Below are 26,511 nucleotides of genomic sequence, written 5' to 3' on the forward strand. Positions count from 1 at the left end.
GAAGTGAGACTTAGAGATTCCACTCTTCTGGATTTCTGTGTTCTGTTACCTGAAATTCAGCCTCTCTCCTACTCAGATAACAAACAATAGACCAGTAATGATACACTAGCAGCAGCAGCAGCAGCAGTAGCAGCAGTCACAGCAGTGAACATTTTTCAGCCGTTAACTGCACGCTAAGCATTGTGTTGAGATCTTTAGATATAATTTCCAATTTTATTCCCATTTTACTGAAAAAAAATTGAGGCTCAGAACAGTTAGATGGCTTGCCTCGGGGACATGCGTAAGGGAACCGTGAAACTGGGAGTGCCCACCCAACTGCAATGCCCATGTTCTCCACTACTGTGCTCTGCTGCCTCACTCACCTCTCCTTCCTCATTCCAAATGGGTTACGATGCCAGTCTCCAGTACAGCTAGCTCCATGCAGCCAGATGGGGTGACTTACAGTATCGTGCCTGTACTGCAGAAATGGTGCTTGAGCTCCGACTCAAGGCCCTGGGGTGCAGAAAAAGGACACTAAACCCTGGGTGAGTTATCAAACTTCAGTGCATGTAAGAATCACCAGCAATTATCTAAAAATGCAGATTCCTGGGCCCCGCCATTAGAAAGTCTGATTTTTTAAGTCTGAGTAAGGCTTGGAATCTGCATTTGAATAATACGCAATCACCGCCACCACCAGTGATTCTGATGTCAGTGTTCCACATTTCAGGAGCACTGTCTAGGCAGGGGTGTGTGAGCATGTGTGTGTGTACACATGCATACATGCCCACATGCTCTAGTTCAAGGGTGGTTTTAGTAAAGCTCCATGGAGGGCAGATATGGATATGCACTGCACATAAATTACTTAAAAACAGTTTTATCCGGACTTTCGTTGCCTTTTGTAGATTTCACCATTTGAGCCCAAGCTTTAGAGTGACCAGATACCCATTACAAAGGATCATCTTTCTATGAACACTTCTGCTCAGCATATTCAAAAAAATTTTTTTTGGCAGAAAGTCATTTGTCTACTTTTTCTGGACCTGGGAACGGCACTAGGCCTTTTCCCAAATATAATCCCTGAGCATTTGGAGGCTGAGAATCCTCCCTGCCCATGGCCTCCTGGGACCCTGCATGGCCTGCCTGTCGGCCAGAGGCACTGAGCATCCCCGTGCTGAAATGTGGGAAAGATGGTCTCTGTCCTTGAGGTCTTAGGGTCTGCTGGGGGAGACGGAACAGACCCATGTGAAAGAGTCAGGCACACACATAATAACAAAAATAAACCAGATGCAGAGCCACGCAGCAGGGAGAAGCCAAATGCAGATGTAACTTTGGACTCAAGGTCCTACATTGAGCCGAAGAACAACAGGAAGAAATTGAACTTAAAGTGCTCGGTGAACCACCAGAAAAGCCTTCCTGGAGGAGATAAGATTCGTTCAGCTACGCATTCACTCACTCATTCGCTGACTCTCTTTTAGATTTAGACGACAGATCCTGACAGGTCGTTGACACTGTTACCTGCCTGGGAGCCCGGCAGCCCCAGCATTTGCCTTCAGGAGGAACATAGCGCCAAATGTGCACTGGGGTCGGAATGACATGGAGGCACTAAGGAACACACAGCACAGGACATAGTCCCGGTGGGAAGTCAGGGAAGTTCTCCTCGAGAAAGTGCTGAAAACATCAGATTCCTGAAGGCAGCCTCACCCCTTACTTTAAGGGGCCGGGGCACAAGTACAAAGGAGGCTCCAGCCTGTTGGCTACCTGCCTTCTCTTCCCTTCCCGGCTTGTGTGCCAATGTGTGGACACCTCAGGCCCCAAGTTAAAACTCTGCCCACACACCACCCCCACCGTTTCCCTGCCCTTGGCCAGCCTGTAGGCCTCGGGGTCATGATCTACCCTCAGGAAGATAGATCCAGATAAATGGCCCTTGCAGTGCAGAAATGGGCTTGGGCCGTTTGGGCCTGGGATTTGGAAGGCCTGAGTATACAGGGGTGAATGATCTAGAAGTGGGTGCACAGCCAGGGGTGGATGTGTGCCCTCTGTCCTGTAGGCAGCTGAGGGCCGATGCGGGGGCTTCTAAAGTGTGGGGCCCAGGGCCGGATCCTGACTGCCTAAAGAAGCGTAAGAGTTAGACGAATAAAAATCTCGGGGGCCAGGTGTGCTGGCTCACGCCAGTAGTCCCAGCACTTAGGGAGACTGAGGCAAGAGGATTGCTTAAGCCCAGGAGTTCAAGACCAGCCTGGACAACAGAGTGAGACTCCGTTTCTTTAAAAAAAAAAAAAAATAGGCTGGGGTATTGGGGAAGGCTTTCCATAGAAGGAACAACCAATACAAGATCCCCAAGATGGGGTACAGGGGAGAGGGGAGGTAAGGGTGGGGAATGGACAGGGGCCTGGTAGGCCAAGGTAAAGATTTGGCTTCACAGAGGGCACAGCACGACACAGTGGACCAGGGAAAGGCCATTCTTAGAGATGCAAGAACATTCCTTCCAAACTGAGCTAGTGTGACGCCAATAAGGTATTTGACGTGAGAAGAGAGAGCAAGCTGTTCTGTTCGGCTAGGCCTAAGAGTGCTAAGAAAAACCAAAGAAAGAAAAAAAATATTTGGAGAGGGGAGATTGTGGAGGAGTTGTGGGCATGGACCAGGGGGTCAAGGTCATCCGGGTGAGCCCAGAGCCTTCCGGGAGAGGCTTTTATTTGGCTGGGAGCCAGACTCCCTCCTTGCTCCGTGCTGTCTACGGAAATAAGGCAGAATAATCCGCCAAGTTAGCACCTCTCTGCTCTAGAAGCACTCCCTACACCTGAGCTGTAGCACTTCATACAATTTTCGTGGTTTTCTGTGTGATTTCAGTGTTCCGAAATTCCTTCTGGATTGGCAATGCATTCTATTTTCCACTTAGTAAATACAGCCACCTTTTATGTTTTGGTCAACATTTTGACATTCGTCACTGAATTTTCATTCCCTCTTTGTGTCATTTATTATTTCGTAATTAGCAATGATACTCTCAGCATTTAATGCCTATAAAATTATGAATACATTAGTGCATAACAAGTTCGTAAGCAGATGTTGGGGGCGGGCGCGTGTTGATGGTAACAGTGCTTACATAATCTCAGCAGCCAGGGGCCCTGGGGACTTACGCTGGGCGATGGAACAGTTGGATTAAATTAGGTTTCCATGTGAAACATGGTATCGCTATTTTTTTCCTAGCATTGTGGGAAAGTATATGGAAAATGATTTGACTGATAGGAAATAAATCTGGATGCACGATGAGGATGGAGACACAAACCAAGTGGTGGTCTCTGCCTGCTGAGAAGCAGGCCTGTCCAGGGGCAGGTGAGTTAACCCTTTCCAGTCAGTGGACTAGGAAGTCACTACCTGGTCCTGAAAGAACAGTGACTTTCCAGAGCCAAAGCCCTGGAAAGAATGTAGCCAGAGGCCTCCACAACTAATGAGTTGGGTGACTTTGAGAAACTGTTTTAATTTTTCAGGATCTCATTGTTATTTGTGAGAAAAAGGGCTTGAATTTCCAACTCAAACAGTCAACAGGGTTATGATTCTAAGTGTTTGCTGATGACTTGCGACTGTAGGACAGGGCTCATCCAAAGCAAATCAGACTAAAGGAAGAATTGGACGGACGTACCAGCAACATTCAGTCTCTATTGGCAAAACCATTTCTAGTGAGCCAAGGTTTCAGAAAGGTCACCAGGGACCAGACAAAACAGACAGTGAGCGAGGCATTCTTCATAGCCACAGGAGACGATCAATCTGGGAACCCCAGAGTTCCTGAGATGACTTGGACCAGGGCTTGTCCTACGCTCTGATTCCAGATCTATTCTCCTGATGTCATCTGAGGACCCAGCAAAGTCCAGAGCAGGTGGAGAGCAGAGGCGCATGCTGGAAGCCTGCTGGGCTCAGGGGTGGCGGGTGGCCCATCACATTTTACGTCAGAAAGGGAAGAGGCAGGTTACTCCAGTGCTCCTGGCTGGGACGAGAGTATAAATCCTGTTTTATCACTAAAACTCCCTGTTGCTACTATTTCCCTATTTGTTTCTGTGTAGGGATAGGAATGAGGTATGAGCAACCTTTCATTGAAAGACAATGCTTTTCATTCAGTATTTTTCATTTCTTTAATCATATTTTGGTCCTCTCCTCAGTATCTATTCCTTTTATCTATTCCATTTATTCAAATGTGCAGGCCCAAATTGAGTACTTAGGAGGACCCACCCGGAACCAAGTTTAAAGAAACTGTCACCTTTCATTAGATGAGAGAGCACTGGACTGGGAGTCCTAGTTTTGACATCGACAAGAATTGTGACATCAGAAAGCCACTCTCTTATGAGCCATAGATTCTTGATCTGGAAAAATGGGGTTGGATTGCCCTCTGTGGTTGCTGCCAGCACTAAATGCCATTGATTCTTACCATTTATTGACTCATGGGCAGTGTGACACCGACCTTGAACTCCTTGCCTGCACTTGTTGTGGGTCTCCTTGAATTCTCTGTTCAGGCCTCATACTCACTCAGGCCAGGGAAAAGAGTTGCTGCCCAGGTCTCAGCACTGTTGCTCAACCAAGTGTAACTAATAGGGCCATGTGGGGTCAAGACCAAGACCTTGGTCTGTTAACAACTGAGCTTACCGATCCAGATATCAGCCAGGAAGGAGAAAGTAACTTACATGAACACCAGTGTCCGAGCACCAACATAAAGGCAGCAGCAAAATTGTCTTAGGGATGAAGCGTCTTAGGGATTTAGAGGCTGCATGTTATAAAGGGAAGGATACAGATGTGGATTATTATTAAATATTATACTCCAATCTGTGTAGTAGAAAAAACAAACCACATTAGAATAACTTTATGCCCAGAGCTGGAGAGCATTACAGTTCATGTATACTCATTAGGCATTTAGTGAGTGGTAAATAGTGAAACCTCTGGAGCTGACACCCTAAGTTCAAATCCAGGCTTTGCCACCTATTTGTTGAGGACTGTAGGCAAGTCTCTGAAGATGACAACAGTCCCTGACTCTTAGGACCATTGTGAGAGATAAATGAGGTAAAATAAAGTGCTTAGAATGATTCCTGGTGCATAAGTGCTCTATAAGTATTTGTTCTTCTCATTATATTTTCATTTGAGGAGCATAATAGATAATACATATGTAAAAGCTTATTCAAAATTATTTTATGTTTTCATTTGATATTATATATTTCACTACTTGATAAATAACTTTAATTTATGGACTAAGTGCATTGATTTCATCTAATTTTGATATCCATTGGTCAAATATATTTTAATCAAAATTATCCTGAGACTTTATTTTCTTATAGTCTCATGGACTTGTTTAGATCAAAAGGGATTTTGTGAATTGCCCTTTTCAGCCTCCTTATTTTAAACATGAAGAGATACAAAGAGATTCAGTGACTTTCCCAGAATCCCTTATCAAAGCAATGATGGAGCTAGGGTTTCACTGCAGGTCTTTCATCTAGGGCCTTCATTTCCTAATACCAAATCAATTTTTTAAAAAAAGTTTTCTGGTGGAAAAAATTGTTACCAAGCTTCCAGGGCACAGTCTCGGTGAACGCCTCTCTCTGTGTTTTCCAGGTGAGCTCCTGGGTGACATGGCTCATCCTCACGGCCGGCTCCATGGAGGAGAAGCGGGAAGTCTTCTCGTACTTGGTGCATGTGGCCAAGTGCTGCTGGAACATGGGCAACTACAATGCTGTCATGGAGTTCTTGGCCGGCCTCAGGTATGGTCAGTGGGGAATACGGTTATCTTGGCACAACGTCCTCTTACCAGCTGAATGGCACTGAATGAATTTGCCCAGGCAGCCACATTTGCACAAGCCAGGCAATTGGTAGTAATTATCATGGGAATACCCTGTTCCAGTGCCACAAGCCCCATCCCTCAAAAACACTGCAGAATTCAGCTCCTGTGGGCCACTCACGATCCTGCTTTGCTGTGTCTGCTCTGGTCCCATGCTTTTGGCCAAGCTGAGTAAAATTACCTGGTTGCATAACCTCATCAGCCCCATAAAAGGCCCCTCTATTCCCTTTCCTGCCCCATAAACCCTTCTGTTGTCTGTCCCGTCCCAGCTCTGCTGTATGAAATTGCTCCAGCACCGTCAGCTCTTGACCACCGACTGCCCCGAGTACTAACAGTGGCTAAGATTGACCACAGGCATCCAATAATATTAGCGCATCATTATCCAACACTTGCTATATTTCAAGCATTGGGCTAAGCACGTTCCCTGCGTTATATCCTTTAATTCTCACGATAGTTTTTTGAAGTAGATACTGTTATTATTCTGACATTATACAAAAGAGGAAGCTGAAGTTAAGAGGAGTTAAATCATTCCCCCAAGGTCACCTGGCCTGGCTGGGAATGCAGGCAGCCTTGATTTCAGAGCCCTGTGATCTTGACCGCTATGATATCCTGCTCTTAAGCCTTCTCCATCAAGCGAATAACAAAATCAGCATCTATCAGTTGTCTCCCACCTTATCCTTTCAGCCGCAGTGCCCCGGCACAAAGTAACTGCTCTCACTCCTGCGGGAGGCAGCGTGGTGTGTGAGTTGTCGAGTCAGGAAACAGGGAAGCAAATCCTGGCTCCCCAATGGAATAGCTGTGTGATCTGGGCCAGTTATTTGACCTCATTGAGCTTCAGTTTCTTTGTCTATAAAATGGGGATAATGCTAAAAAGCACCTACCTCCTTAGGTAGGATTCAGCAAAATAATATAAAGTGTTTAGCATATGTCCCTGGCATATAGTAAGGCTCCATAAAGAGAAGCTATTGTTGTTGTGACTGCTTCCTGAGATTCGCCATCCCAGTGAGGGTGCACACTATAAATGAATCTTACTTATAGCAATATCAAGATTTTTCTTTGATTCTCCAGGTCCCTACATACGGATTCTGGATTGGGGAGGGAGATGAAAATTCCCAAAGTTAGAATTCTTTTTGTCTTTTGAACCTTCCTGAGAATAAACTCAAATGATTATATATCATTGACATTTACAATAGTCATGCAAATGCACCAGGGATGGCTCAAAAAAGGAAAAAATAGAAAAAATACTTGGAGAACAGGAGGCCAAATCCAGATGATTTTGGTCCTTTTATTGATACATTTTCTACAAAGAATCTGTGTTATATTTCTTTTAAGAAAAGAATGATCATATTATGATAAGTAATTCCATTTTAATGATGCTTTTCATTCTGTGTTTGCATGGCAAGTTGGTGCTAGCTGTTGGCTGGGGACCTCACTTCCTGTCCCCATGGACTTGACTGTACTCACATCATGGTGGCCAGCTCCTTCCAAAGTGAACAATCCAAAAGAACTAGGCAGAAGCTGCAATACCTCTTATGCCCAAGCCTCAGAAATCACATACTGTCACTTCTGCCATATGGCACTAGATTACTGGAGGCCGTCTTGGAGGCTGGCTGCCACATACCATGTACTAGATTGTCTTGATACAAGAATGGACTCAGGGCTGGGCACAGTGGCTCATGCCTGTAATCTTAGCACTCCAGGAGGCCGAGGCCAGAGAAGGATCACTTGAGGTCAGGCGTTTGAGACCAGCCTGAACAAGAGTGAGACCTCGTCTCTACTAAAAATAGAAAAAATTAGCCAGGCTTGGTAGCCTGTAGTCCCAGCTACTTGGGAGGCTGAGACAGGAGCATCGCTTGAGCCCAGGAGTTTGAGGTTGCTGTGAGCTAGGCTGACACCACTGCACTCTAGCCCAGATGACAGAGTGAGACTCTGTCTCAAAAAAAAAAAAAAGAATGGCCTTAGAATGACCCTGGAGGCCTGGGGTGAATGTGACTTTCTGATCCAAATTAGTTTGAATTGAAAATCTAAGAAGGCCTTAGAACTAGGTGATTCTCTTAGACAAGAAATAACCTCAAACCAGGCTAGACCTCAACACTGATCCTTGTGCATTTTGCCTTACACTCCAGACCCACTGCCACCTAGTTTGATGCTCCTATATTTGGCTTAAAAGTAAACTGATCTTTACAGATAGATGGGCAAAAGTGCCAGGTATAATAGTTCTTTTGTCGGAATAATGTATACAAGAGATAAGTTGCCAGATGTTCTTATGATGGAATGATTGTAGAGGCAGAGTTATGCTTTTTTTTTTTTTTTTTAAGCAATTGAATGGGAAGAGGGAGCAAGCATCCTTGCTTTTAAGTGACTTTGGTTTTCTATAGACATTGTACATTTTGCCTCCTCTAACTAAATTCCCAGGTCTTCCACGGAAACAATTAGAAGTACAAAGATTTGCATGATGTTTACTCAATCATGGAATCAATTTAAAATAATACAAATGAACAACAATAGGAAAAGAGTTCAAGGAAATAAGATGATGCATCTAGATAATGGAATGTTACTTAGCCATCCAAAATGATGTTTATGGAAAAATCTTATTATCACTGGTAACATATAATAAGTAAAACTGTCTGGGAACAGAGCTAACTTTACATAATAACCTCAGCAATATTCATATAACCAGACAGAAAAGAAACAAATAAATACTAGAAGGAAATATACCTAATGTTGTCTGTGTATGGTAGAATTGTGGGTGGGTGGTTTTTCTATATTTTTGATATTTTCTAGATTTTTCTGTAATGTGCATCTAGTACTTTTATAATCATAAAAAGAAATAAAAGTTTTTAAAATAGCATCAATTCTCCATTTAACAAAAAAATAATTGATCTTTGCTGAGGTTTTCCCTTTGCCCCTAGGCAAACCATGACTACAAAGATAGAGTATTAAATAATAAGAACCATGTCTCATTCATTCATTCACTTCATTTATTTATACCTCTGCTTCATTCCCCACAAAAGGATTCTCGCTGCCTTAGAAGAATCTAGTTGTAGGACAAGCTGGACTTAACCGGATGAAATCAGAAAATGATTTTATTTTTCTGATTTTATTGCCTTTCAAACCAATCTAACTAGCTTTCCCTTCTTGACCCTGGATTATACCTTGAGAGATCCTGTGACTTTTCCAGTCACTTTTGTGGTTAACACGCCGTCTCATTCTCCTATAACCATGAACATGAATAAATCTTAGAAACATAAGGCTGTGTAAAAAAGCAAGTGGCTTAAGAATATCTACTGTGTGACACTATTTATATAAAATTTAAAAATACACAAATAATTTTATAACTTTCTTAGCAACATGGGGGGTGTGTTGGAAAAGTATGCAGAATTGTAAGGGAAAGAGTCCCCTCTGGTGAGGGAAGAGTAGGAAATACGCTCATGGAGAATCCACTGGGGCCTCAACCATATTATTGACGTTTGATTTTTCTTTTTTAACTGAGAGTTTGGCATATGGTTGTTTGTCATGTTGTACCTCTTGATGTATGTCTTTTTTATTTTTATTTTCTTTTTGAGATAAGAGTCTCACTCCGTCACCCTGGCTAGAGTGCAGTGGCATCATCATAGCTCACTGCAACCTGAAACTCCTGGGCTCAAGGGATCCTCCTGCCTCAGCCTCCCAAGTAGCTCGGACTATAGGCACACACCATCACACCCAGCTAATTTTCCTATTTTTTGTAGAGATAGGGTCTTGCTCTTTCTCAAACTCCTGAGCTGAATCAATCCTCCCACCTCGGCCTCCCAGGGTGCTAGGATTACAGGCGTGAGCCACTGTGCCCAGCCTGGATGTCTTATATATTACACCATGAGTTTTTAATCCAGTCTGATCTAAATCAAAATTTTAATCTCTCAGTCAATTTATAGCTTCTTCCCTTCCCCACATCTCATACTCCAGCACCCTCAGAAACTTGCAGTAGGGTAGGAAGATAGAGTTTATCTTTTTTCTCCCTCTTCCCTCTGACTCAGAGTCTCTGTGGAAAAAGTAGACGGGGAGGAGAGGGGAAGAGTAGGGGGTCAGAGAACACAGGGCTTACCTGATTGGAGTAGCTGTGATCGGGCCTTGGCGTGCTCACAGAGATCCACGTGGGGTGCTCTTAAGGTTTCTTCCTAGTTACTCCCTCTAACTGCGCCCTCTCCGGCCCGCACTGCACCACTTACTGGCAAAATGCAGTGTACTCACTGGCTGACCACACCAGCCTCACTCCCCAGGGGCTAGCCCTGGAGGTCCTGCCCTCACAGGCTCTTTCTGCTAGGGTCACCTCGTTTGGCAGGTAGACCCTCCAAGATAGCTCAAGTCGGACCTCTTTCCCCAGTGTCCACTCCTGTCTCACAGAAAATACTGAACACTTTGCCCTCCCAACTCTGCAAGCACAGGACACATCCACCAGACTTCTCTCTCCCTTTGCCATTAGGCAGCTCCTACCAGCCTTTCATCTTTAGACAAGAGTCACACACCAGCCCGTGGGATCCACAGACCGCCCAGGACACGGGTCAACGTCTCCATGGAGCTCACTTAACGCTCCCTGCACTTGGTGTGATTTTCCTCCTTCTCACCTGTAGCCCTCCCACAACTCTCTCCGAAGAAATATTCCTAATCTTTCTGCTCAGATCCAGTTCCTCTGCATGGGCCCAAGGAGAGTGGGAGGCTAGTATGAGCAAAGCAGTTCGGGGGCACCCCCTGGTGAAAACCTGACACCTCTCTTTAGAAGGTGGGGCACAATGTCACCTATTGTCCTTGGCAGCAGTTTCAGAATAGGAAACATCCCTAATAAAATGTGGTATATGTATACCATGGCGTTCTACTCAGCCACAAAAAACAATGGTGATCTAGCACCTCTTGTATTATCCTGGATAGAGATGGAGCCCATTCTACTAAGTGAAGTATCCCAAGAATGGAAAAACAAGCACCACATGTACTCACCATCAAATTGGTATTAACTGATCAACACTTAAGTGCACAGATGGTAATAACATTCATCGGGTGTCGGGCAGGTGGGCGGGGGGAGGAGGGGATGGGTATAGTCACACCTAATGGGTACGGTGCGCACTGTCTGGGGGATGGACGCGCCTGAAACTCTGACTTGGGTGGGGCAAGGGCAATATACATAACCTAAACCTTTGTAGCCCTGTAATATGCTGAAATTAAAAAAAAATCCTGTTATGCAAATAATACTTTAAAACCAAGTCCTCCAAAAGGGGCTGGTGGCTTAATGTCAAAGCTTGATTCAGTAAAAAGCAATTCTACAAAAGAGGCCAAAGCAACAGGCTTCATGTATATCACCAAGGGACTCACTTAATCCATGGATAATATTTAAAAGATCAAGAGGAGTGGTTGGGCCAGGTTTCCGCAGGCAGTCCTCCATAAATATCTGTACCAGCGTATTACCTACTCTGTTTCTCTCTTGGCTGTAGCTGCCAGAAAAGCTCAAACCTGCATTCAGTGCCCAGCTCCCATAATTGACTCATGCCATATGCCCGTTTTTATCTGTTATCTGTCCTATTTAACTTTGTGTTTCAATTAACAAAAGTAATATTCCCATTATGTTGGGAAGTAGGTGGAGCTAGGAACCCTAAATAAATACTAACAGGTAAAGAAGACTTAGAAGGTAAAAAGCATGAATCTATATGGAATTTAGGCTATTTACTGTAAACTATATTATTTCTCCTTCAGTCTAAAAGAATGTCATTTACTTGCAATAGGTCAAGAAAGGTTTTAAAAATGTGGCAGTTTATGGACCAGTCTGACATCGAGACCATGCGGAGCCTGAAGGACGCCATGGCTCAGCACGAGTCTTCCTGCGAGTACAGGAAGGTGGTCACGCGGGCCCTGCACATCCCCGGCTGCAAGGTGGTTCCGTTCTGCGGGGTGTTTCTGAAGGAGCTCTGTGAGGTCCTCGATGGAGCCTCCGGCCTCATGAAGCTGTGCCCACGGTACAATGCCCAGGAAGAAACTTTAGAGGTGAGGCCTTCCAGAACCATCATGATCTGACCTCATGGTTGCCACCTGTCTCCTCAGGCCCTGTCTGTGGTCACTAAAGCAAGAAGAGATCACTTATGGAACCCAGGGATAATCATTGTTATGTTGTTTCCGGGTAGCAAAGAAGTCCTTCAACGTTCTGGAGAAAAGAACGCCAGCCAGCATTGTTTAGGACTTAATCCTGTTGAGTTGGGCTTAACGTATTAGGTTTAATGTGTAAGTACAAGTGGAGAAGGAGGCTGTTTTCTGATTGCTTTTACAATATTGACAGTTTTTCATACTGGATGGGAATGTCTGGATGCAGAGCATAAAGAGAGTTGAGAGCATTAACTTAGCCACATGAGTGGAAAAAAGAAGGGAGAAGTCAACGCTGCCTTCTTTCCAGACTTTGTGGGAAGATGCTGGGGAAGCTGGTGCCTTCCCTAAAGACAAGCTCCAGTCTCTTGGTCACAGGTGCCTTGATTCTTCCAGGCCCATTGCTTCTCCTTCCTGACTCCCAGAGCAGAGAGGATGGTGTGACCTTTGACTCAAGGCACTGTGCACTGAGAGAAGGGGCATCGAGAAACTGGAAGGAAAAGATAAGGAATCCTCCCTCTAAAGTGTTTAAAAATGAAAGAAGGGACTAAAATGGAAAGAGCTTTATGGAGATTTTGAGGAGTCCCTTACCTAGAAGTCCCAAACCCAAATCTAGGGTCATTCTTACCATGGTGACAGAACCCACCACTAACCTTCTCTCTCTCTCTCACACACACACACACACACTCACGAACACTCCCTCACTGTGGGGGGGGAAGACTGTCCTCAGACTTTAGCCTCTTCTGTGTCACCCAGGAACAAAGGCGTCACCTGGTATCAGGAAGACATGAGAGCCCCTGACAGATACAGGCCACACCACCAGCATCTCTCTGGTTTATGAGCTGGGAATAGAGGGCAAGAAATGGAGGAAAAAGCTTAAGGGAAGCCTCCCAGGCCACGCCCAGTCTAGCTCCCTCACGTCTTGGGAAGAGGGAGCCTGCAGCCCTTGGCCCAGCTCGCACCTCTGACGGGAGAAGCTTCTGCTGTCCAGTACAGACAGTAAGAGCTTAAAAACCACCAACAAGCCAAACATCACCTTTTCTCAGTACTTGCTTCTGGCCCAGTCCTTTGAACGGGTCCCGTGGAATAGTTAGTACACTTCAGTCATGGTTTTTCTCAATTCTCACCACAAGGATAAAATGACCTTGCCCTTCCTCTGAAAAATGGCTAATCTTCTCCTTAGGGAGCCCTGAAATAATATTGCTTTTTGTGTTTTAAATTTGGAGTGGAGTGTTGATTCCTAGAGGGATTAAAGTTGTCTCAGTGGAAACAAGGGTGAGTTTTGATATTTCATGTGGTGAAATGAAAAAAAAACAGTGTTTTTCCTGGAGGTTCTTGTTTTCTTTCCAATAAAATAGGCACAAAAGCCATTATTTATTGCTATTATGATTTCATTGCCCTAGCCAAGTAGGTTATGCAGACATATTAAGCTGCAATAGCACATTCTCGATATATTTTTCTATAGTTTGTCGCAGATTACAGTGGACAAGATAATTTCTTACAACGAGTGGGACAAAATGGCTTAAAGAATTCGGAGAAGGAGTCCACTGTCAACAGCATCTTTCAGGTCATCAGGAGCTGCAGTCGGAGTCTGGAGACAGAGGAGGAGGACAGCCCCAGTGAAGGGAGCAGCTCCAGGAAAAATTCCTTGAAGGATAAAACCCGATGGCAGTAAGTTTTACATAGTAAAAGGGGAAATGCTCGTTTCTTCTTTTTTCCTATTGGTAAGTCTTTTTCCTACTTCAGTTTAGTTTCAGATGCGCACCTAATAAAAACCTGCCACTTTTTTCTGTAAGCCATGCTCCTTTATCTTCTAACTTTACTAATTCTAAGTTAGAATTTACCTTTCTCATGTTGCCGCTCTGTTTGAAAATTACTGTTCATAATTTAATTTCTTACCAACTGTTATCTCTTTAAAAAAAAAAAAAACCGAGGGCTAGCCTGCCATTTCTAAAGATACAACAAATTTAATTTCAGGATTAGAGCTATGTTCCTTTCTTTATTTCATAGTTTCTGTACCAGTGGTTTTTATTAATATTAATTCCTGGGTGGGATACGAGGGTGGGTGTTAAAACTTTTTTAAATCAAATATGTAATGGGTCCGAGGTGATGCCCCCAAATCAATATTTTTATCAGCTGCCCCAACCTCTGGATGATTCTAAGTCGGGGGTTCAAGGATCTCACTTTTAGAAACGCTGCTCTGTGAGGTGCTTTCAAGTTAGCCCGGCTCGTACGAGGCATCTGCAGCTCTGTCATTTTTCGATTATTCCAGTTGCCTTTTATCAGCAGACATTGCAGCTCAGCCAGACGTGTGTCCCCACAACCAAATGAAAAGTGGAGAAATCAGTGGGCTTGGGGCAGCCCTTGCATTTCTTCAAGGCCTTTTACTCATGCTCAAACCTCACATCAAATGGCAGAGCCTGGCCCAGGTGGAGGAATCCTTTTGAGCCACCCAAAACTATTAATGTTAGGTCTACTGGCTTTGATGTCTTCGCCGGGAAGGGATTTATTTGCAGCCAGTACTCATGAGTCATGCATTGCAGTTTTCTTGCAGTCCTTCTACACGTGTACGTGTATTTGTAAGACAGTGCGGTTTGTTTTGCAAACCCTTTCCTGACTTGTGTGTGTTGTCTGTGTGTGCACGTGCCTACCTTGGGAAGGACAACAGTGTTTTTAGAAAATAATTTCTTTGACGTTGTAGTATTAGATCTTTAGATTCAGTTGTGAGCACAGAAATGAACATCTTGTATCTGAATTCCTAATGCTATTATGTTTTAAGGAAGTATAAATTCCAGATTTCTCCAGTCTCTGGGCTTCCGTCCAAACCTTACTTCTTAGCTCATTCTCTCATCAAGGAACCAGGTGCTCAAAGATTGATTGTTATGGCCCTTACCATACGTCTTGGCCCTAAAATTCAAATGCCTCACAAACATCTTCTACAAAATCTTTTGTTGTTGTTGTTTTAAGTTTATCTGAAATCAGAGATTGTTTGAGTTATCTCACTAGCAAGTTTTGACGTCAGTGGCAATCTATATCTACAAATAAGCACATCTGCACAGGAAGTATCTCATAGCCATTTAAGTCCTTAATCTATACCTATCTCTCTATATCAGTATCTATGTATATATCTGCCTCTTCCCACAAAAGATTCTATAAGAATACTTATAAGATACTTATAAGAATAAAATTGAGTACTTGAGGATATTAAGGGAAAGGAAAATGAGCATAGGAAAAAATAAAACATAACAAAAATGTATACTATTCAGTCTTTACAGTGACTAAATTTTGTTCTGAGATTCTTAGTGGCCAAAGGAAAGAGGAAATCACAACCCATTGTAAGTTTCACAGTATTTGTAAGAAAAATCAAACGGATGTTTGAGAGAAAAATGCCTTTTCCTCATATTGAGATGTGGCTGAAATTCCTTCCTTAAATCCTACTGTTAAGGATGTATAATCTCTGAAGAGATAAAATAATGAATTTCATATGGCTCTTTTTTATAACAACTTTCATTTGGGACTGTGTGTGTGTGTGTGTGTTTTTGTCAGGGGACGTATTGTTTAACACATTAACTGCCGTATGAGTTGTATTTAACTCACGCCAGTTTTGAGCCTGGGGCCTTGTGAAGCATATGTGACTCATACGTCTCTTCATCTTGGAAGCCGCGTGAACTATTTCAAGTCTCATGTAACTCATGCACAGAAAACAATAAAAAAATAACAGATTTTTCATTAACTTAGAAGGGATCATTTTGTTTTCGAAGTTTTTATTCTATTTTCGTAATAAAATTCTGTGGTCCCGGGGAAGAAGTTTTTTTCCAGTGTGGCGGAAAAAGATATGTGGTTCATAAAGATATGAACCTTTCTGAAATGGCTTCAGGAATGCTCTGTTGATGGAGTCACAGAGACCTGGACTCTGGGCTTTTCTTTCACCATCCTTTCCTTTGCCGTGGGGTTCCTTTCAAGTGATAAATTGCTTGCATCATTCCATCACCCCTCATGGAATTTTTATTTCCTATTTTCTACTTATTCTCTTGTCCTCTTCCTAATTGTTTTGTCACCTACATCCTAAGGACATTTCTCTTCTGCTCATTTGCCAGACTCTGCTGTACCCACTTTTAAAAGGAGAGAAAAACATAAAAATGCAAATATTTCTTTTATAAAACCTATGGAGTCATATTGAAATCATCACTTCAAAACCTTTGTACCTAAGTACCAGTAATAGTTTCCTTACCTCAGGTGACTGCAATCTGAAAGAAACCTCTGAACACACAAAACAGAGGGGGTGAGGATGTTTAATAGAATTCACTGAAACCAGATCAGCAAGTATTGTTTCCATGACCATCTGCCAGGACTTGGGAATCCGTTCCTGATTCAGAGCCCATGGTAAAATGTCCAGCGCAGGGTTGTGTGTAGCAACGGCATTTGCAGATCCCAAAGCCCAAAGGAACTGTGCTTTGTTGATCTGGCTTAAATGAAGACTCTACAATCAATGACCTCCATTCCCTGTTCATGTGGCAACCACCAATGCTATGGAAATTACAGCAAAGAAGGAAGGGACAATCTCACGGTCCCTTGGTTCACCCCACCCACAGGGTGCTCTTATAATTCTTCTCAAACCTCTCAGCTACTAGCTTGTCTAACTTTTGTATAGACGAAGAAATGGTACCCAGAGAGCTCAAGTCACTTGCCCAGGTAGTAAATAGCAGAGCTGGGGCAGCAGCCTGACTCTATGTTCGGTCACACAGCAGGTTTTTTTTTTTTTTTTTTTTTGTCCTGCAGTGTTTAAGGCATTTCTTTGGACTGTAAAGGGGTTAACGTCTTGCTCCTGTAGATAAGAAACATTTGAATTCTAAAAACATTTCAATTACATTTCATATGGCCTATAAAGCTCATTAATAATGGCTTTCTTACCTGGCCAGCATGAAAAATACATAAGCCATGCCTGTGTATGTTTAAGTGCTGGAGACATAAGAGTAGCATGTGGCACCATTGTTGGAAGATAGAAATTAGGAGTATTAAGGCATGTAGAGAAGAGTGTTGGGTCATATATTAATAGCAGCTGCAAATTCTTATTGTCATCATTTTCAATACTATTGACCCTCTTTGGCATGCTGCAGCTTAAGAAGAATTTGTACATTTGGAGAAATGGGATATAAATAGATGAGGAGTTCAGACAAAAACTTAGAATGGAGGCTGCCTGAGCTGATTAAGAACTCAAACCTTGCAGTCTCATTGCCTGGGTCTGAATCTGGATACCACCACCACCACTTAATATTATGTGTCACCTGCGTTGGTGACTTAACCTTACTAAGCCTCAGTTTTGTCATCTGTAGAATGGGAATGATAATGCTGATTCATAGGGTTGTTGTGAGGATTTTGTGAGACAATGCTATCAATAAAGCAAAATGCATAGCACATCATAAGTGCCGTATAAATGGTGGCTATTGTGACTGTCTGCCGTCATACCCTTTAGCTGCCAAGCTGAGGCTCTGGAGGCTCGAGCACTTAGGCATGGGCAACCTGGACAGCAGTCACCATTTCAGGAGCACCCCTCAGTCATACTCCCCTCCTTTACTGAGAAGAGTTGTTTCCTGTGCCCTCCGATGCCAACATCCTCCTTAGGGACTTACCTGGAAGACAATCCAACCCCACAGGGATAGAAAATAAGAAAGCTAAACACAAGAAAGTAGAATATCTGGGAAAAAATAATAGTTACCAGGATTAACCACACACACACATGCATGCAATGTGGATGCCCAAAATAATAAAATGATAGGAAGCCAATCAGTTACTCTGCATGGAGGATGCTGCAGACAAGTCCCAACCTTACCAACACCCACGTCCAACATCCTTCATGGACAGCTGCTGCTTCAGCCCAGCCCAGACCTTACCACAGTCTCCCTCCCCTGCTTTGCTGGGGACACCTGGGACCCTCTGTTTCTCTTCTTTTCTGTCTCCTTGAGACCTGAGACCTGAAACCCCTCCTGCTTCTGTGATTTGTAACAAAGAAAGCCATTTTCCCACTGTCTGCACAACGTTCACTTTAGGCTTATTTATCATTTAAATCCCAACTTTTAACTTAGACACCATTTTTACAGAGAAACAGTATTTGTACAGATGACTTTGTTCTATAATACTGATTTGTAAACACGATCTAAGCAATAATAATATTAGCAACGTTTAAGAGGCTGATATTTATTGAGTGCCTATGTTTAAGCAAACACTGTCCTAAATACTTTACATATATTAAAGGGCTTAATCCTCGCGGCATTTCCATTTTACTCAGGATCTCACAACTAGCAGGGCCTGGATTTAAATTCAGGCAGGCTGGCTCCAAAATCCACATACTACTCAGATATAATTTAGAGACTGCCTGGAGTCGAGGAAGGTGCCAGGTTAATTAAAAGCAAGAATTTTCCAGAAGAGAGCTTTAAAAACACTAGATTTTATTACAGGGAACAGCTGTAGCAAGTCCTTTGAATAAGGTGTAGATTTGCTTCTATCTTAAAAAATTAAATTAAGATTTGTTTATCACATGGTGATTCAAGTTCAAGTAAATTTGCAGGAAGTAATGACCCTTACAAAGAAAATATATAACCAGGTTGACAAATACCCCGTTACCACCTAATACAAGATTTTCATCAGGGAACATTAGAAATGTGTTTATCTGTCAATTTATGGTTTCTAACTAGAGGATACTGTAGAAGCTCTTCAGGAATCGGATAAAAACCTTCCTTCTATTTTCACTCCTAGGTCCTGTCCCGAAGACAGATGACCTAAGTTTGACAAGATAGTTTCTTTGTCAGTAAACCACATCTTTGATCTTTGGTTACCATTATTTAGTTCCTAAATAACTTTTAACGTTCCACCTTATTCTTTCTTGTAAACCCACAGCAAATTATCTCCTGAGAGAATCGGGCAGAGAATTGCATAGAATTCACTATATCATCTAAGACACAAAAGCTACTAGTTTCCTGCTTGAAATGAATTTATTTCATTACAAACAATTGTCAATTTTATTTTGAGCATTAGTCCCTGGAAGATTGCTTTTTAATGGAATTATTACCATCTGGCATTAGTTCCTTTTGCGTTCTAAAATAAAAACTGATGCCAAGAAAGACCGTGTCCCCTCTCTCCAGCTTACATCATCTCTGAGCAGCAGAAACAGGCTCCACAAAAGCCTTATGATTTTCCTTTCCAAACATTGTTTCTCATAATACCTATAGTCTGTCACTGGAAAATGCTTGACTGAGCTCAGAACTTAAATTAAATGGAATATGGGAAACTCCATTTCTCTTGCTAAATTAAAATCAGAAGTTCTATGTCCAAATTAATGTATGTTGTATTTTAGTGGGTTCTGATGCTCACCAGTTGAATCCTATTTGCTCTTCGAAAAACAGCACACAAGAAGTATGGTCCCAGGAGAAAGCCCCTCTAGAGGAACGCTGGGCTGATTTAGCCTAGAGAAGAGGATGTGAGGAAGGAGAAGTGGAAGGAATGAACCTCAGTCTTCCTATATTTAATTATAGTAGTGTACTTTACTGAGCCAGATGCTGTGCTGAGTGCTTTCCAACTATTATCTTATTTCATCTTTACCATTACTCTGAAAGATGGGTGTTGTCTTTTTGTCATTTAACAGATAAGTACCGTGAGGATCAGGGAGGTTGATTGTTTTGATGAGGTCACACAGCAAACAGGTGGTGGAGCTTAACATTAAACCCAGTGTGACTCCAGAGGGCATGTTCCTAATCACCATGTTATATGTAGGAAGCAATTATACAAGAGGACATAAGTATTGGTTTTTCACTGTTACTGAGAGCAATTTCAATGGGAAGGAGCTAAGTTAAACACAATAGATTTTTTTCTTTTTTCACTTTTTATTAAGAAAAGTGCATAAAATACAATTTGTTTGCACTTAGCACCCAGATCTTGGTTTCTAATATCATTCTTCAATAAAATGAATCAAGTTTCCTTGAAGAAAGGGCTGGGCAGAATATACACAAGATGAGCCTGGAGCATCTTCTTGTATCAGAAAGTAAGGAAGTGCTCAAAAGAAAACATGTGCAATGATGGGAGTAAGTAAGAGGAACACAAGGGCCAACTAGAAGAGCTCCCAATGGCCACAGCAACAAAATAAATGAAGTAGTATTAAATTATAACCCCCGCAAGGTATTAAATAAATGTTCACACTAATATAAGTAACTGATACATGTAAATGATAAATAAGCAAGTGGCGGAGAAGAAACAAATATCCCATGCAAAAGAATTCAGATAACATGTAGATTCTTCACCCTCAAGAAGGTGCAACATAATTCCCCACTCCCTTTTTTCCTTTTCTTTTTCTTTCTTTTTTTTTAGAGATGGGATCTTGCTCTGTTGCCCAGGCTAGAGTGCAGTGGCACAATCACAACTCACTGCCGCCTCAAACTCCTGGATTCAAGCCATCCTCTTGCATCAGCCTCCCATGTAGCTGGGACTATAGGTGTGCAGCTAACTTTTCAGATTTTTTGTAGAGATAGGATCTCGCCACGTTGCTCAGGCTGGTCTTGAACTCCTGCCTCCGGCTATCCTCCCCCCTCAGCTTCCCAACATGCTGGGATTATAGGCATGAGCCACGATGCCCAGCCTATTCCCCACTCCTTAAGTGTGAGCTTGGCATAGTGACTTTCTTCTGAAGAGTATAGTACGGAAAGGAGTTTAAAAGAAAAAAAATAAAGAATAACTTTGCAGTGGGACATGACAAACACTGCCTCTGCCACGCGATCAAGGCCAACATCAACAGGGAGAAGCCGTGTCGATAGTGTGTGTCCTCGTTGTGGTGTGATAAGAATGGCACATTCTGTTGTCTTCCTCCCCCAAACCCACAACGCCAATCTAATTATGAGAAAAGTATCAGACAAGTCCTAATTGAGGGACCTTCTACAAAATACCTGACCAGTACTCCTCAAAACTGTCAAGATCATTAAAAACGAAGAAAGTCTGAGAAACCGTCATACTCAAGAGTAGCTAAATGTAATGTGGTATGCCCGGTGGGAGTCTGGGAGAGAAAAAGGACATTAGATAAAAACTAAAGAAATCTGAATAAAGTATGGACTTTTTAATTAACAACAATGTGTCAGTATTTGTTCATGAATTGTGACAAATATACCAGACTAATGTAAAATGTTAATAATAGGACAAACTTTGTGTGGGGTATACTGTTTTTGCAGTTTTTCTATAAATCTAAAGCTATCCTAAAATAAAAAGTTTATCAAAAAATAATGTACTTGAATAACTATCAAGCGAATGAGTATGTAACTAACACCCAGAGTTGGAACACTGCCAGCACCCATAAACCTCTGTTTCCCTTCTCAATTATGTCACCACCCTCCCCTATAGGGAAAGCCACTATTATAAATTTTAAGATAATAACATTCCTCTTTGCTTTGTAGTTTTTCCACTAATATGCATTCCTAAGTTGTACAGGGTAGTTTTGCCTGGTTTTGAAATTTATATGTATATAAATGTAATCATACCGTATGTATTCTTGAATATCTTACTTAAAATTTGTCTGTGTTGTTACATACAGTTAGCTATTGCTTATTTATTTTCATTGCTGTACAGAATTACATTGTATGAATACCCTAAAATTTATGTATACACTTTATTGTTGCTGGACATTTAGGTTTGTCTCTGGTGTAGGGCTCTGAAAAGGATTTTATGACCGTCAGATTTGTGGGACACAAAAACTTGATATTTCTGGCAGACTTTTTTTTTTTTTAAAGAATATGCATTTATGTGGGGTAAGGGGTTTGAAAGCAGGAATGTGTGAAAGCAGGAATGGCGGCCTTGTTCAGGGACCACAGTCTAGACTGAGGAGGGTGAACAAGCCCAAGGCTTCTGCCTTTGCCTGGTTAAGAGGTGGTAGGCTGCTCAAGTGACTCAAGACAATGAGAACCTTCCTTCCCAGAGACGTACAGACCTGCCTGTGCACCAGCTCCTTCACAGTTTCTCCAGCACTGTGCTAGTGATGTCTGTGGACCAAAGAGAAGAAACCCTGGTCTTGCTTACAACTTCTTACACTTTGAAGAGAATGAGTCTCTTGGACAGGGTCCTGCCAAGGTGGCCATGTAGAAAAAAGACAATAAAGTCTCCCTTGCCTTCCCTCCTCCAGGCTCTTATAATCCAGATTTCTGACTCAGGGAAGGGAAATTGCTAAATTTTCCAAGCTGACTAGCATTTTTTGTGCATACACACACACACACACACACACACACACGCAGGGAGTGGAGAGCTAAGGTTGAGTCAAGGACAGCTGTTCTTATCTGGCCACCCTCACCATATTTCCCATGAATGTCTTCGAACTAATTGTATTTTATTTTTCACAAAGGTATTGCTCAGGCCAGCCTGTTAAGCTTGTTAAGCTTGTTTTGTCAGGTCGTGACTTTTGTTTATGATTTAATTGGAAGGCAAACAAGCCTAGGCTATCGACAGAACAGAATCCCACCGTGGCCAGGCCTCTTCTGAGCTGAGTGACCCTTGAGCAAGTTACTTCCCCTTTCTGAACCTCGGTTTTCTCATAAGTAAAAAAAATAATAATAATAAAACTTAACTTTGCAAATAGGTCGGATTTGGTGCAAAAATGTATGTAAAGTATTAATGCAGTTCCTGACACAGAGGGAAAACTAATACATAATGAAGGTTGTTGTTGATAATGAAAATACAATAACTCATCTAGTAGTTCCTTTCATAATTACACCTATGGTCAGACATTTTGCTAAATATAAGGTTTTAGAATACCGTTATAAAACATTACTCTGTGACGTTTAGTATTTTATATTTCCTGTACTAATTTGAATTTATATAATAGCAGGATGAAAGGTGAAGTCCACTGTCAGCAAAAAGCTTTCGGTTTGTTCTCGCTTCTGATTATAAGACAGACAAAATTTGTGTCTCTTTCCATCAGGTTTATAATTGGAGATTTGTTGGATTCAGAAAATGACATCTTTGAGCAGTCCAAAGAATACGACTCTCGTGGATCAGAGAACTCACAGAAGGCCTTCAACCACGGGACAGAGCTCATCCCGTGGTACGTGCTGTCCATCCAAGCTGACGTGCACCAGTTCCTGCTGCAGGGGGCCACGGTCATCCACTACGACCAGGACACACACCTTTCTGCCCGCTGCTTCCTCCAGCTTCAGCCTGACAATAGCACCTTGACTTGGAAAAAGCCCACCACTGCCTCCCCAGCCAGCACTAGAGCAAAACTTTGTGTGCTTAGTAACACAGCTGAGCCTGGGAAATTCCCGTTACTGAACAATGCTGCTTTAAGTGGCCTGGTAGAGGGGATCTTGGATCTGTTTTCAGTGAAGGCCGTGTTCATGGGACACCCCAGCATCGATATACACACTGTGTGTGTTCAGAACAAACTGGGGGGCATGTTTCTGTCAGAGACTGGTGTGACACTGCTCTATGGGCTTCAGACGACGGACAATAGATTATTGCACTTCGTGGCACCAAAGCATACAGCTAAAATGCTCTTCAGTGGCTTGTTGGAACTCACTAGAGCCGTGAGAAAGATGAGGCAGTTCCCTGACCAAAGACAGCAGTGGCTGCGGAAGCAGTACGTCAGTCTCCATCAGGTAAGGGCTGCGGCCATCCCTCTTTCCTCACAAGTGTAACTCTCAAGAGCACACGCTTGGCCACTAGACCACCAGGTTCATGCTCCCAGCTCTGCCACTCACTACCTGTGGGACCTTGGGCAGCTTTTACTTAGTCTCTGGGTGCCTCAGTTTCCTTATCTATAAGATGTAAATAATAACAATACCTGCTCATAGGGTGGCTGTGAGAATTGACTAAGTAAATATGTGTAAAGCCACGTGTAAATTCATATGTATAAAGAATAGTATCTGTTCATAGTAAGTCTTACTATTATTTTGTATGAAAATAGTGACCGTGGTCATTGTGATACTCATGTCTTGGGAGAAACCATTTTCATTTACTCAAGCTTTCAATTGAAAGCACTGTAATCTGAATGCTTTTATTATTAATTGGTGATTAGCTGATCCGTTAGAAACCTTCCCTTTAGAAACTGAAATCCTGATTCATCACCTAACATGCTATGTGACTCTTGGAGAGTTATGTAACTAACTGCATATTGCTGCCTAATTGTAGAGTTTTTAAGGTTAAAAGAAACTTCCCCAAATGTAGGGTAATTCTTATGTGTAGTTCTTCCTCATCGGGTTTGTAGTGGTAACAGCCCTGTGCAGGCAGATTTTCACAGTGGGCTGCTTGAATTGAGTGAGTTTCTTATTTACCCTAAATTATCAGGTACTTTAACACCCCAGCTAAGGGGTGGCAAAAGGGCTGGGCCAAAGGAAATAGTGAGAAGAGACACAGGCCGAACAGGAGTAGCATGCTTGTGGGGGAAGGAGGGTACCGATTGCTTGGAAATCAAGTCGTCACCCACCACCAGGTGACACTGTTGAAATGGCATTGTCAAATGAGTTGCATCAAAGTATTAAGTTTTTCTTTGCTATGCTTTTCTATCTTAATGGCAAAAAATTATCATTTTTATTAGTGTCAGAGAACAAATAGAATTATGACTTAAATTACTCGAATGGCTAATTTTATGTCCTTTTCACAGTTCTGACATGTTTCTGACAATTAAAAACATTTGTCCCCCTGGGACATTAGTCAAGGCATTATATATAATGCCTCCTCTCTCCCTTTTCCTCACACCCATGCACTGATTATGAGTAGAGATCATATCCTGAATAACTAAGTTGATTAACTAATTAATAAATGGATAGGCCCATATTCACAATTACACTAATGTTACATAGCACAAAGCCCGTTTTAGTTAACTCGTCTAAAATGGAAACCAAATTACCTGCTTCCTGTGTACTCCCCAGGGAGCTTTCAGTACAGTTGGCTACTTGGAAGAAAGGTCTTCAGGAGTTATTATGAATATTGATTTTTAATCACTATTTCTCAGCCTTCTAGAAACATGGACATACACCAAAGTCTTTGGGCTCATTAAGAGTCCCTGTCACAAAGCCTATGTGGTTTAGCTTCTCCATTCCTCTCGTTCTCAAGCTTATAGCATAGGTAACTGGGTTAACACATAAGATGTACTTGGTTTCTCATGTACCCCTGCAGCCTTCAGCTTTTGCTGAAGGAGGCACCAGCTGAGACCATGGACAGCAGATGAAGAGCTGAGAGTTGCTGCTGGAGCAGAGACAGAGTGACCTAGAGAAGACTCAAACCCACTCAGTTGCAAATACCTCTCCACCTAGGCCCTCCATCTCTGTGCAGGACCTAGACATTGCAGGGCATAGGCCAAACAGCTCCCCGTCCCTCAGTCACTTCTGAAATACAGGCAATGTTCTCCCTCAAAACACTGTTCTACGTGAGCCGTTTACAAAGCCAGGCAAGGTGCCTTAGAAACAGACACTCAAGATTTCTTTCCAAAGAAAAAAGTAGAAAAGGCCAACAAAGTCATCATTGTCTCATCTTAGAGACCAGTCCCCACATTGTCTCAGGGAGCACCAAAAAGATACTAATTTGGTACTCAGAGAACAAAAGATCAAATAGATCTTCTGTTCACGTTAAATGCCCCTCTCGGTGACTTATAATACATGTTAGCAAAGTAAATCTTCTGATATGCCCTAAACTGCTAAAAAAAAAAAAAAAACTATTTAAATGTATCTATAAGTTAAAGAAATTTGTTAGAAGTCTTTTGGGTTTTTCCAAACTTCGTTAACAGCTCTAGAAGAGCAGTTTATTTCTTGATCCCCAGTTTGGGAAGTGTTTATATAGATGCTAAAGTTCCCTCATGTAGTAAATGTATGCACATTTACTTTCAAATACCACAGCTATTTTAGTACCTGTAAATGTAAATTGATCTGGTGGAAATAGTAACAAGAGATAACACAAAAGACAATAAGAAATAGTAACATTTGTAGTGGAGCCTGAGAAAAATAACAGGCAAATCAAAGACAATAAACTGTGCAGAGACGCTGGGGTGGGATGTGGAGAAAAGACCTATCATGAGCTTTGGCTCGAGATTATCGTGGACACAGCTGAGGCCTGATAAATCCTGGGTATTTGAAAGCTCTGGGAAGCTAAGGTTAAATACAGGGTTATCAGGTAAACATCTTTTGTTAGAGGCAACAGAAACAGATTTTGTCTATCTTTAGGGGGAAAAAAAGACTTACTCAAAGGATGTACATTATTTTAACAGTCTTCCAAATGTCCTACGAAAAGATATGCCAAGAGGTAAAAGTGCATGGATATTTTTTAAGGAATCTATTTCCTAATCTTTGACATCTACGTGATCTGTTTTCTAAAACTGGGAATGTGCCTTCACTTACAATGGTCCTTCTCCCACATTAAAAAGGAAGGTATATTCTTCACCCATCCCAAACAAGTTTATTATTTTGTGTAAAATAAAAGAAAGATTCAAAGTGCATTTTAGTTCCCAGAAAGCTGTCTTTAAGCATTAAACAAAGGCAACCTGCCTTTTCCTGGCCTAAACATATTTCTGTTAGGGGTAAATCTTGGCCCAAGTTGGGATGTTCTGAAATTAGAAAAACCAAAGCAGTAGAGGTTCATGGTGCTGATTCTTTTATGTGTAAACC

General features: G+C 42.2%; 1 protein-coding gene across 2 annotated transcripts in view; it reads left to right on the forward strand.

The window, feature by feature from the left end:
• PLCE1 (phospholipase C, epsilon 1) overlaps positions 1-26,511 on the forward strand; it is a 260,165-nt gene that overhangs the window by 166,101 nt on the left and 67,553 nt on the right. For both annotated transcript variants that reach the window (XM_012659745.1, XM_012659746.1), the window contains exons 4-7: positions 5,566-5,711; positions 11,539-11,797; positions 13,356-13,561; positions 22,836-23,511. In XM_012659745.1, coding sequence (XP_012515199.1) covers positions 5,566-5,711; positions 11,539-11,797; positions 13,356-13,561; positions 22,836-23,511 — 1,287 coding nt within the window. The remainder of the gene's footprint in view (positions 1-5,565; positions 5,712-11,538; positions 11,798-13,355; positions 13,562-22,835; positions 23,512-26,511) is intronic.

Source organism: Propithecus coquereli, unplaced genomic scaffold, assembly GCF_000956105.1.
Source record: "Propithecus coquereli isolate 6110/MARCELLA unplaced genomic scaffold, Pcoq_1.0 Scaffold63, whole genome shotgun sequence".
In the NCBI taxonomy this organism is placed as follows: Eukaryota; Metazoa; Chordata; class Mammalia; order Primates; family Indriidae; genus Propithecus; species Propithecus coquereli.